The sequence below is a fragment of the Condylura cristata genome, unplaced genomic scaffold (assembly GCF_000260355.1).
Source record: "Condylura cristata isolate star-nosed mole 26May11 unplaced genomic scaffold, ConCri1.0 scaffold00017, whole genome shotgun sequence".
Taxonomy (NCBI): Eukaryota; Metazoa; Chordata; class Mammalia; order Eulipotyphla; family Talpidae; genus Condylura; species Condylura cristata.
The window spans coordinates 1,728,070-1,741,581 of NW_004567118.1; the positions used below are offsets into that span (position 1 = coordinate 1,728,070).

Consider the following 13,512-nt stretch of genomic DNA (forward strand, 5'->3'; position numbering starts at 1 on the left):
ACTGAAATACACTGCTGGGTCATGTGGGTCACCTCCCTGCCCGGGGATCAAATCCATACTGCAGTGGCTGCCGATAGCTTTATAGTGCTGTGCTTTCACGCTTTAACCTCTTGTGCCACCAGAGAGGGCCTGAACAGATTGTATTGAAACTTGTATCAGGTGTGTGTGACCATGAACAAATTATATAAACTCTCAGAGCCTTGTGTCTTCCTTTGTCGCATGAAGATCATTATATTCCCAGCTGTTTGGATTACTCTGAGATTAAATGAAATGATTTCAATTACCAGCATGTAATATGAAATGTTTAATAAGTGCTCCTATTATTAGTTTAAGAGAGGCAGTGGGGAAATGGGAAAGACACGGGGCTCCGGTTCTAGTTTTTACTTACCAAGTGAAACTTAGCCAAGTGGCTCGAACCGTCGGAGTCTATTCCCCGTTGTGGCTGTGATAACAGTATGCTACTTCATAGTACCATTGGGGTTGTCGGAGAATGTTCAAGGTGAACGCATGAGCTGTTCTTCTTTTCCTGGAGGAGCATGGGAGGATGGCATAAGAAGGGCTCAGGAAATAGCCCCTCAGGCCTGCTCCTTCCCACACATTGAAGCCCAGACTTTCTAGGTGACTGGCCACAAAGTCCAAACAAAGACAGCTCTTGGTCCACCATCCCAGCTGCCTCTCTCCATCATAGAAAAGGAGTAAAATATCTGACTTCATAGAAAAACAAGGTATCTCCCCGCCGCTCCATCTCCCCCATGTAAAAATAAATAAAGCAAGCTATTGTTTGTGTCTTCCAAGATATGCAGGCTTCAGCTGATGGGGTTCAGGACACGTGATCCTCAAATATGGTGCCTTGACCTATTGAATACTTCAAGCCCATGGAATTTGAGAGCATGGCATATCAGAAAAAACCTTCTGATCTCCTCCTGAAGCAGGTCACACTGCCCTCAGGTGAGAGGATCCCTCCATATAGCCAGAAGAAAGGAGCATCTTTATCTCTGAAGACCAAGGGACACAGAGGGGAATCTGAACTAACAGGTCTTACTGAGTTTCTCCCAGATTACTATACTTAGTTCATATTCTATGTCCTGGCTTATTTTTCTAAAACTTTCCACTCTTTATCAAATCTAGCCTATAACACTGCTCGGGCTTTCACCATTTCTTTGGGTCTTCTTTATGAAGTCTGCATGTCACTTAAAACTTTTGTTAAGTAAAAAGAAAAAGAAGGCCCTCCCTGATGGTGCAACTAAGTTAACCACAGCTGCTTCAGCATGAGTTTGATCCATGCCAGGGAGCTGACCCACATGGCCTGGCAGACCTCTCCTGTCCTGCCTGCTACTGCCCTCAGTGGTATGCTTTGTGATGTGCTTTAACCCACTGCAACACCAGGGAGGGCCCAGGAGTGTGCTTTGTCATCAGTCTGCCTGTTCTGCTCCTCACTTTATCTCTGCTGAATCCTCTCACTCCCTGCATCTCCAGTCTGTACCCCAGTTCTATATGCATGAATAAATAAATCTTTAAAAAATGAAACTAGGGCCCTCCCTGGTGGCACAGCGGGTTACAGCACAGCACTAAGAAGCTAAAGCCACTTTCGCATGAGTTCGATTCCCGCCTGCCCCGAAGGTGGCCACATGGCGCCGCAGACCTCTCTTGACCCGCTCGCTGCTCCCCTCAGCAGTGTACTTCGTCGATCTGCCTGTTCTGCTCCCCACTCTGTCTCTCACCGCCCCTGCACTTCTGGCCTGTACCCCAATTCTGTATACATAAATAAATGCATCTTTTTAAAAAATGAAACTAAAAAAATAAAAACTTTTACTAAGTAAATGTGTGTGGCTTTTTCTTATGAATCTTTTGTTACAGGGTCCAGTGGAGCATGTAGAAGGGTAGAGGAAACAGGTGGTTTTCCTCTCCTACTTATCCTTCTATCACTCTTACTAAACCTGTACTTGTGCAGGCTGGGGGTTCAGTCCCACCCGTGTTAACTAAAGAGTCTAAATTTGGGTAAGCAAGGGGGTGGAGAGGCCTGAAGGGAAAGGGGGCCTCCTCGGTGCCCTCTGCCCCCTCCTATCCTGCTGCCATCAGCCGATCACTTCAGCCTTTCCAGAGCTGCTCTCTTCCCAGTCCACTTCCTACTGGACAGCTGTCTAGTCTGGTGGCAGGAAGCAGAGGGAGATATGGGGCTCTGGGGTCAGGAGGACCCTGTTTGAATCCAGGGTCCACTTGTACCTACCAGTATGACCTTGGGCAAATTCACGTCTGTTTCCTTGCAAATGTGATTCCTGTACCTACTTCCTGGGGGGCAATTGTGAGCACTGGCTGGAGTCATGTCAAGCAATTAGAATGGTATATGGCACAGAGTAAGCTCTCAAAAGTGGTTAGGTAAAGGATAAAATTTTAAAATATTGAACAACTTCTCTACGTGACTAAATATGGAACAATTTGAGCATGACAATTATAGTGGTGTATTATAAAATTAAAAAAATTTGATCATCATATACTCATGATAAAATCTATCAGATTATAATAGCCAGGGACAATTGGGCACTTTACATGACAGCTACCATTATCCTTCAATAACCCTGAGGTGAATTTCACTCTTCCAGATAATCGGGAAAGGAAAAAAATTTGAGCACTCAGGGATTTGACCAGTCACCCAACCTGCCTCTACTCTTCATAGCTCCAGAAACCAGAGTAACTCTTTTCTCTAAGGCCATTTTCTCATCTGTAAAATGGAGATAATCAGTCTTCCTGCCTCTTGGAGTGATGGAAATTACTTTGATAACCTGTGTAAAATGTCTAGCGTAGTACTTGGTTAGAGTCAACTCTCGGTCTTTCAATTCTGTAAAATGTTCGTGTATCATCTCTTGTATCATTATATTTATTTACTACAGACAGGGCTATTTGTATGGACAAAGCCGAGTCTCATAGTTCTCCCTGGTGGCACAGAGGGTTAAAGCACTAAGAAGCTAAAGCCATTTCAGCATGAGTTTGATCCCCACCCAGGAGGTGAAGCACACTGTGCAGCAGACCTCTCCTGGCTCGCTGCCCGCTGCTCCCCTCAGCAGTGTACTTCGACAGTAAGTCTGTTCTGCTTCCCACTCTGTCTCTGGTGAATCTTCTCACCACCCCTGCACCTCTGGCCTGTACCCCAGTTCTGTATGCATAAATAAATCTTTAAAAAAAAAAGTCGAGTCTGAAATCCAGGTTTACCTGATGCCAAGGTGTGAATAAATCTTGTCCTGTTCATCTCATGTCTCCTATAGCATCTTGACTACAACATACAGTTTCTTTATTTTTGTAAAGGCTTATTTATTTATGCAGATAAGAACTGGGGTCTAGGCCAGAGGTTGAGGGGTGTGTGTGAGAGGATTCATGAGAGACAGAATGGGGAACAGAACAGGCAAATCTACTGAAATACACTGCTGCGGGGAGTAACCGGCAGGACAAGGAGAGTCTGCCACGCTAGGTGGGTCAGCTCCCTGGCTGGGATTGAACTCACGCTGCAGTGGCTACAGACAGACAGTTTCATAGTGCTGCGCTTTAACCCTTTGTGCCACCAGGAAGGGCCCCCCTCTTAATTTCTGAATATTTTTCCTTCTTTGACATTCTGTGATCCATGAAGTGGTCCCTTTTATCCTGATGACTATAATTCTTTTGCTCTGGTTTCTCTGAATTCCTTTTTCTGTGTCTTTGTTTAGTGTTGGGGTGCGGGCATCTCTATTTCTTATTAGAGGTTTCCTTCACATGTCTGATAATGCTTGACTACCTAAGGATGGGGGGGTTTCTGAAAGATAAAATTCTCCGTGGGTTATTTTGGGGAGGAGCATGACCTTTATTTGGGGGAGGCCCCACCCCCACTCCCATTTTTGTTATGGGCAGGTTTTTTTCCCCCCAACTAGGTCAATTTGCCAGAAAGGAATCCTGTGGTCTCCTGCTGAAGTCTCACTCTCTGAGATGACTTTTACCAAATCTTACCATTTTCAGTAGGGTGCCCCTTCCTTAGCCGTTAAGAGATATTTAAAGTCTCTCTGGCTCTCAGCCTCTCCAAAAGGGAACTGTCCAGCTTGCTACCTGGTTGGGAAGTTTAGATTTGGCAGATTTACAGCTTCTTAAGGTGCCTGGTAATCAGCCCTCCTGTTTTCAGCCCTGCCTACACTCTCACCATCACCAGAACCTGTCATTCCCATTCCTGAGCCTTTCTGAGGTACTTCAGTATAAATCGATTTGTTTCCTACCTTCCTCACCCCAAGACTTAGCTTTCTCTCTTCTACTAAAACCATGTGCATTTATCTATATTCTCCAACGTCCAAAATATTGACATCTGTTGTCTGCTCTTGTTTCTTCTCCAGGATTCTGTTCACGTGCCCTCTGTTTATGTGCCCTTCTCATCCTCTGGGTGGTGTTTGAAGAAGTGTGGAGTGTAAGTGTGTGGTTCAGTTGCAACATTTATCTTGTAGTCTCCACAATATTTAAATGATGAGTGTCTGCCTTTAGGTAGGGAACTCTTTACTGCTTAGAACGATGTTCTGCTTGGACTGGGGTTTGTTACTGCAAGCTGTTAACAACAGAAGATACACACCCTTTCTCCAAAAAATCACATTCCATTTGACTTTCTCACAGTAGGATTAGGGCATTTTCCATGACATGATTTCTGTCAACTACTCTTTCCAAAAGCAGGGAAGTCCTTCTGCTCTTATGTGTTCTATATATTTTGGCTAAGAAAGTTGGGTGGGTTCCTCAGGAAGGCCATAGGATGGTAAAAATCTGATTCATAATCTCACAAAGTCGGTGCTGAGCAGGAACAGTAGAGAATACCAAATTCAATTTCCTTAGTTTATAAAAAGGGAACTTTATTTGATTAGGATCAACGTTGGTCTCCCAAGAAACACTCAAGATATTGCTTGAAAACGTCACGTTCTTGGCAGTCACCGGCCCTTTGGTTCTAACGCTCCTGCCTTCCCAAGGCTGCAGACTCCCTCTCGTTACCCCCAAGCCAATGGTCCCTCTTCCCACTGCACCCGGGTTGTTGTTTTCCCCTCTAGCATCCATTAACATATAAAATGACGTAGCTATATTATGCACGCAGGAAGGCATTTTGTGGGTTTCCCAGGAAGGTAAGTCTTAGGAGCGAGGTAACTTTCTGGGCTCAGTCACCTCTTAATCCATCGGGAGAAGCGGGAGGCAAAACGAACGTAATCTGGCCCTAAAATCCGCGCTTTCCGCAGACACGTTATGCTGTTATTTGGTGAATAAAGCCAAGGACGGGCTTTCCAACACATGAATCAAACAAGAACTACAGCGTACTTAGGGAACAGCGCAGGCGAACAGCCTGCGGACTCGGCGCCCGCGGCCGCCGTGACCTTTCTCTCCGGAAGCGCTTGGGCCTCCGGGCCACTGCGCACGCGCGCCCGCCGGGGTCGCTCAGGGCCGCGCGCGGGACGGAGTCGCGAGGCCGGTTCCGCCTCCAGGGCTGGAAGGCGCCTGCGCTGGCGCTGCTCCCGTCTCACGCGCATTCTCGCCTCCTTTCTCCTCGCCTGCGCGCGCCGGGTGGGCGTGGGAGTAGGCGGGGAACAGGGGAGGGGAGCGAGGGGGCGGGTGTCGCGGAGGGAAGGAGCGAACCGGAGAGCGTCGTCCTGAGAGGAGTGAAGGCGGCAAAATGGCGGACCGCTTCTCCCGCTTCAACGAGGACCGAGACTTTCAGGTAAACACGGGCGTCGCCGAGGATCCGGGGAAGGCGCTGGCGAGCCGGAACCCCCTCTACCCCCCCGCCCGGCCCCTTTCCCCTCCAGGCTCTGCTCCGGCGTACGCACCGGCTGGCTTCTCGCCTGCCTCCGATTCCTCCCGGGCCTCCCAGCTTGAGCGAGGCCGCATCACCCTCATCCTCTGTTCTCCTGCGTCTCAAACTCGGCCGGCCGGGTTGGCGGCTTCGCTCTTTCTGCGCTTGCGAAAGCGGAAGCCCTAGCCCCTGGCGACTGAGGGGGGCTGCGTGCGCCCCACGGGTCTGCCCCACGGGCCTGTGGAGGCTCAAGACTGGCCCCCCCGGGGGGGGGAGAGGTTTGGGCTGGGAGGGCGCCGGGCTAGTGTCCCGGATCTCTTTGGGCCGGCTCTTCTTGGGGTCCTGCACCCCCTTTGCTGCCTGGAATAAATAAACCTCTTTCATTGTCTGTTTTCCATCTCCCAGCCTGGCAGAGGATGCTTTAGCTCTCACACGCCTTCTTGCTTAGTCAGACGTAGAGATTTCCCCCGAGTGTAAATGTTGCTGTTGTTATTAGGCTGTTAATTGGGCTTGGAAACCCGTAAGTTACAGGATTGTGGTCTGTGGAAGCTTCACCCCAAATCCTCCCTCGAAGGAAGGTTGATAAGAAGCGTAGTGATTAGTGGACCTTGCAAGCGTGTGCTAACTAGTGCCCAAATGGTCATCCCCTTGATAGTGGAGAAGGATTTTTCTTTCTTCAGCTGTAGATTGATGGAAAAGCGTCCTTGTGATGGCCAACATGGGGTGGTGGTGGTGGTGGTGGATAAAGACCAAATTAGGATAACTCATCTTCTCGTCCTTTAAAATACCTTCCTGTCAAGCCTTGTTACCGCAGAAATCTGGAAGACTAAAGGGGATTTATAGTGGAGACATTATTTCGATTGTGAAATACATTCTCAGTCTCAAACCACCGCATTACTACCGCATGTCCTGGAACAGCAATTTGGGTCAGGGGATGAACCTCAGAAGTCAAGTTTTACTCCACGGTAGCTCTAACGCAAAGTACCTGGGGGATACCTTTGTGTTCGGAAGGCGGCTTGAAGGGCTTAAACTCCCCGGGATGATTGGGTCGGTAAATAAACAGGTAAAGCGGTTAATGCAGCGATGTCAACAGTCTAGTGCGTAGAACGCTTAGGAGAAGTTGTGCAGCAGTGGGGATCTGGGGGCTGTTAAAAGCCTTGTGATCATGCGCCTGCTGTTTAGCTGCAGCGCTAGACGGGATCTCAAGGTGTTTGAGAGAATGCAGGCCCAGAGAAGTTGGAAGCATTCTGTTTTGGCCTTTGAACCCCGGAGAAAGTTGTAGGTTTTGTTGTTGTTAGCGAGCGCCATAAAACCTCAGGAGGCTGCAAGATGTGTGGGCATTATTGGTAATATTTTGATGACCAAAAGCTCCAAGTGCTTCCCAGAGGAGAGGATTTCAAGGTGACCTAATACAATTCAAAATAGATAATGCAGACTGCTTAGTTTGGAGGGAAAATGATTTTTAACTTCAGATTTTCAGCTTCAACAAACAAAACAAAATCTTCTTCAAAGATTTTGAAAACAGGATAGTTGAGTATCAATGCTGCCACCTGGGAAAACTGAGAATGTCAAGCCTCCACCTTTTCAAATGAGATGACTTTCTCTTCTGATGCTTTAGTCGCGCATACATAAAAATCTGCTTTTGGTTGTCTGGTAGTCCTTTGAAAGTACTACGTATTTTAAATTTGTTTCCTGCTTTCATATTGGATTAACTAACTCTTACTGTTTTGTGTCAGTTAGGACTTTTTAAATTCTGATCCCCAGCATAATGGGTAAATAGGGTATTGGGAATGGAAACCTTTCAGACAGTACAAGATATTTAAACTTTTGTAAATGTGCTGACGTTTCTTAAAGATTCATTAAAATACTTAAAGTGGTATTTTTTCTTGGGTGTTTAAATAAAGGGAAAATATTTCATTAATGATTTTTTAAAAGGTTGATTTATTTATGCTTACAGAACCGGGGTACAGGCCAGAGGCGTGGTGGGTGAGAGGATTCATCAGAGACTGAGTGGGGAACAGAACAGGCAGACTGATGAAGTACATGGCTGAGAGGAGCAACAGGAAGGTCAGGGGAGAGCGGTCTGCCAAGCCATGTGGGTCAGCTCCCTGGCTGGGGATTGAACTCGCACTGCAATGGCTTCTGAGAGCTTCATAGTGTGGTGCTTTAACCCTTTGGGCCACCAGGGAGAACCCTAATGATAATTTTTTTATTTAAAGTTACTGGAGGGGCCCTTCCTGGTGGCTCAAAGGGTTAAAGCACAGCATTGTGAAGCTATCTGAAACCACTGCAGCATGAATTCTATTCCTGGCCAGGGAGGTGACCCACATGGCACAGCAGACCTCTTCTGACCTGCCCCTGCTCCCTTCAGTAGTGTATTTCAGCAGATCTGCTTGTTCTGCTCCCCACCCTGTCTCTGGTGCATCCTCTCACCCCTACACCTCTGGTCTCTACCCCAGTTCTTGTAAGCATACGTAATAATTCTTCCCCCAAAAATAAGTAAATAAAATTACTGGAAAGAAAATGTAATGTACAAGAATGTTTTAGACTGTAATGAATCTGAAACATTTTTCAAGATGAGGTTATTCAAAATTAAATGTGACCTCCTAAGAATTTAAGTGATAAACAAGGTGAAGCCACGGAGTACTCTATAAAATCCAAAGTAGGTTTCCAAATAGTGCTTTTATCCTGTTGCTTTAAATTAATGGTATAGCTCTGGAAATTTTTCTGTGCATCTTAATGACTGTCATTTTTGTTGCTTTTGAGTTTGCAAGATAGCTTGTTAAAATGATAGAATTGTTAAATTTTGTTCTTTGCTAATTTATCATCAAGTGCAGATTTGGAAGAGTTTGAATGTTGTCCCTTGAACTTAGTATGGACTCACTATTAAATTGTGTGACCACCTAAACTTACAGAGGTGTTTTATGTAGTGAAGACTTGAACTGTGCCTGCCTCCCGAAGCATTTATGAGTATAAAGAGTAATTATCAGGGACACGTGTTTTACAGATTTGATAACTTCATTATAACAAAAGGTTCTTTGGGGGCTTTAAATGTATTGTCTCACAGTCTTGACAATAACTCTGTGAAGTCTGTACTGTTGAGGCACAGAGAATTAAATAACCTGGTTGGCAGCTGTAAATGGCAGAGCCTGAATTCAGACTGGCTTTTTGACTTTTGAACGTGTATTCATGACTGTTATCTCTACTGGCACTATGTATTTCACATAGCTATTGTATAACTGAGTCATCAAATAAGGAGGATAAACATATAGGTCATAAAAAATACATGAGCTTTTATTCTGTTCTATTTTGTCCAAATCTGTTTCTGGTTGGTCTCCCAAAAGGGGAGAGGGTGTTTTTGACAGTGATAAATTACACTGCCTTAGTGGATATATTGTTAACTATTGTTTTAGTCTCACATTCTTTTTGTAGCCTTTTTAAGTGATATTTTATTTTCAGAAATCTTCCTAACCTGGGCCACCAATGTATCTCTTTTTAAACATTTTAACTACTTAGTAGTTAAAGAGTTTTAACTACTGCTTTCAAGAATCTGAACTCAGTTTCTGAATGAGACTTGACTTCTGCCTACATTGACCATATTAAAGCATATTTGTTTACATAATTAAAATGTTGTACAAATAAAGGGAAAAATAATGTAGGATAATTTAAAATACAGATACATTTAACGCTGAATCACAGGTTTACTAAAGAAAGTTTTTGTACAGTGATGTACAGCTATGGCATTAAGATGTACTGCTTAACATGTAATAGTTGCGCAGTTATTGATGATGCAACTGAATGTTAGTGAGGAAATGTTCTTTAGTCTTTGTAGGTAACAGAGGACTGTGATTTAAAGTAGACTCATTTCTCTTGTTTTTAAATATTCCTCTGCATTAAATTTCTAATGAAAAGGAACTATGAACATAGAGCAGTGAGTGATAAAATACTGAGAGAAACAGATGGTATTTTAAAAAAACATTTATTTATTTATGCATACAAGAATTGGGGTACAGGCCACAGGTATGGGGGGGGTGAGAGGATTCACCAAAGACAGAGTGGGGAGCAAAACAGGCAGCAGATTGACAGAACTACAATGCTGAGGGGAGCAGTGGGTGAGACAGGTGAGGTCTGCTGTGCCATGTGGATCACCTCCCTGTTTCGGGATAGGACTCCTGCTGCAGTGGCTAAGGATAGCTTCATAGTGCTGTGGTTTAACCCGTCGCACCACCAGGGAGGACCAACAGATGGTATTTTAAAGGTTATAGTAAAAATATATACTTATCCAAGACTTTTCTATAATCTATATAAGTGATAATGGTAACTGTATTTATGTTTTTATGTTTGTAGAATTCCTCTTTGTGTTTCATATATGAAACTAGGGTGTGACCTTTAGCTGATTATTGAAACTTCTTAAGGAGGCTTACAGTTTTAAAATATTTAAGTCACAGGTATGTTTTCTCTAATGTGCTGTGTAACAGAGTTGGTTTTCTAATGCAGGTGTGCCAGAGATGGCACATGGACAAGTGTTCTAATCTCTGTTTCCTGGGCTATATTCTCATCATCTGGAAGAGATGCCACTAGTTATGAAAATCTATATCAGCTCTGCTTGGGATACTGAAATTTATGCAGAATTATTACTGATCTCTTTCCTGTACTTTTTTTGATAGGTGGAAAGTGTCGTACAAATTTCAAAATATTGATGAAGGATTGGCATGGGTATTAGCAATTGTAATATTGTTGGTTAGTAATTCTCAGGTGTTCCAACAGTGACAAAAGTGAGGGCTATATGAGAGGTGTAGGCTCCTTATTGGTCTTTAATGCAAAAGACACTTTAAAAATGTAGTACATATGAAAAAAATCACAAAGGAAGAAGTTATATTAGAGGAAGAATGGGGTTATAAGAACTGTGGTCATAGAGTTGCATGTGATGATATATTTGTTTTATTTTTAAGATTTTTATTTATTTTTGTGTAGAAGAATGGGTACATGCCAGAGGTGGGGAGCAGGTTGAGAGAGTTCACCATAGACAGAGTGGGGAGCAGAACAAGCAGATCTACTGAAATACACTGCTGAGAGGAACAGCAGGTGAGACAGGAGAGGTCTGCTGCTCATGTAGGTCAGCTCCCTGGCTGGGGATTGAATTCAGTTGGTCGGCCTTGGCAGTGGTAGCATTGAGAATTACCCCTAAGCCATCAGGGAGGCCCCTATACTTGTTTTGAAGGTAGGCATAGGAGACCTAGAAGAACAAATACAAGGTTGATTATTACAGGGCATTTTCAGTGCCATCAAAAATTACAGGGAAAAAAAGGTTTCATGGTTGTATTCTTAGCTTTCACATAATTCTCATTAAAGGACTGCTGAGGTGTTCTTCTTTGACATTTTCTCAGGTCTTTGTTACATAACCAGAATGAACATCTCTGTGTTAAGTATTTTCAAATATATATAATTAGCTATCTTGCTTGTGCTGCTTCATGGCTGAGATGTTTTCATATAATTTCTATCTGGGTAAATGATAAAATCAAGAAAGTGTTTTCTTGTGGTAAGGTGGGTAACTTGTGATAAACTTACTGTGGTAAAGATGGCCCTTTTCTGAAAAGGAGTAATAAAAGTTCATGAGACTTTTGAATTACCGATTGAAATCTGCATAGAGATTTTATCTTTATTATTGTAACTTAGTAACTTTTTAATACTTTATTAATGAAAATGGATTCCAGCTTGAGGTAGACATCCAGTTATTAAATTCTGTTTAAAAATCCTCTGTAACAACGTGGTACTTTTGCTTGTATGTCTGGCATTAATTTCCTTATTAGCATTGCCATTTAGTATTAAGTGAAAGCTGACTCATGGTAATTACCAAGTGAATTACAAATGACCACCATAAATACTGAAAGAAGACATTGATTTGATATTGCAGTGAATACCAGAAGATGTTGTAATGATTTTCCAGTTATAAAAAGTGAATTGTGCGTTTAACTATAGAAGTCTAACCAACAGTGCTTAATGCATGTTATATTAAGAGAATAAAAAAAATTAAATAGGACTACACTGTAAGAATATACTTTGTTGTCTCACGTTAAATGATTTCTTTTGAGAGTTAACTACATTTAGCATTGTATACCAAATTTAATGTATGGAAGAAAAAGTACTAAGGTTGCTTGGGCGTTGTGCTTAGGTTAATAGCATGTAATGTTTCAGTAAGGGCTATAGAAAATAAGGAATAAGTTAGGACCTTAAACAGAGGTTTGCTGTTTCTTGCCTTAATTCTTTTTTTTACTGACAAGAATGTTTAGGTGTGATAAATCTTGTGTGTCACTCAGCAACTGGAAGGTGTTTTTGAAGTATTACATCTGATCTCATTTCATGAATTTCTGATTATTTGTTGGCCTCTTATCTGTTTTATAGAATTGAAATACAAAACATCCCTCCAGATTTAAGGTTGTAATAGAAAAAAAGTTATTGAACATTTTTGTGACTGATAGTTTAAATGGTTGTTGAAAAAGTCAGTACTCTCATATCTGACTCATCTAACATTTTTCCAGGGCTAATGAAGGAAGATAAACTTAGTTTTTCACCCTTTTTCAAGACAGTACTGATCAGAAATCAGAAAGTTAATTTGATACTCTAGGTCTTGACTCTAGAAGAAATTTAAAAGTATGGATTATTTCCTACAATGCCAGTAATTTTCCTTATTGCTGTGAGTAACATTGTGATGTACCTTAAAAGAAAGAGGAGGTTGGTAAGGAGCTTAATTGGTCTAATAATACTTGAGGGCAGTCTGCACAAGAGATACCAAGGGTACATTTACCTTGGGAACACTTGATAGAATAAAAACTAATCTTTGAAAAGATTGCTAATAAAACAGTATTTGAACAATGTTTATACTAAGATCAATGTATCTTTTGTTTTAAGTGGAGAGACAACAAAAGTAATAATAATAGTTTATTATTCATAGGGCCAGCATGATTATCAAATGAGTAGTATAGTCAATAAATACAAAACTGAGGAAGAAGAGAATGCTTCAAATGGGGTGACTGGGTGTACCTTTATGCAGAAGTTTGTATTTAAGCTGGATCTTAAAATAAGGGATTACATTCTTGAAAGGGAAAAGAAAGAGTACATTGGATGGAGAAAAAAAGCAGGGTAAAAGCAGAAAGGTATGAGCAGAATTTGTTTTTGTTTTTGAAGATTTTTTTTAATGCCTATAGAGCTGGGATATAGGCCAGAGGGGAGGGGTGATGAGAGGATACACCAGAAACAGTGGGGAGCAGAACAGGCAGGTTGACAAGGTACACTGCTGAGGGGTCCATTAAACCAGAGTTAATGTGATGGGGGCAAGTAGAAGGTGTATACAAAGGAGTGATTATAATAATGGACCTTGTGATTTAAAACTTGGCGAAGAGATAAGTGAAGAGTTGTTTGGGGTAGAGGGAGAGGAATCTATTGAAAAGTTGAATCAATTTTAGGTCCTGATGGGGTTTGAGAAATATTGTAGTCAGAGTTCTAGAGGAATGAACTGGGAAGATAGAAGATAGTGATTGAAGAAGTACAGTGTTCAAAACAAGAGATTATAGAAGGACTGAGGTTATTGGTAATGAGGATGAAATGGCTAATGTAGAATGAGGACAAGATCATTGTAGGAAAGCAAGTTAAATAAATGAGTACCAGGATATATTATCATCTGATCAGGGTATTAAGCTAGTAATATTGATTAGTTGTATACTGTCATGGTTTAATAAGTA

At 42.5% G+C, this 13,512-nt stretch overlaps 1 protein-coding gene across 2 annotated transcripts in view; it reads left to right on the forward strand.

Annotated features, from left to right (window-relative positions):
• Window positions 1–5,566: 5,566 nt before the first annotated feature.
• GPATCH8 (G patch domain containing 8) overlaps window positions 5,567–13,512 on the forward strand; it is a 70,621-nt gene continuing 62,675 nt past the window's right edge. For both annotated transcript variants that reach the window (XM_004684085.2, XM_004684084.2), the window contains exon 1: window positions 5,567–5,698. Coding sequence is in view for 1 of the 2 variants with exons in the window: in XM_004684084.2 (XP_004684141.1) it covers window positions 5,654–5,698 (45 nt within the window). In the remaining variant the exon portion in view is untranslated. The remainder of the gene's footprint in view (window positions 5,699–13,512) is intronic.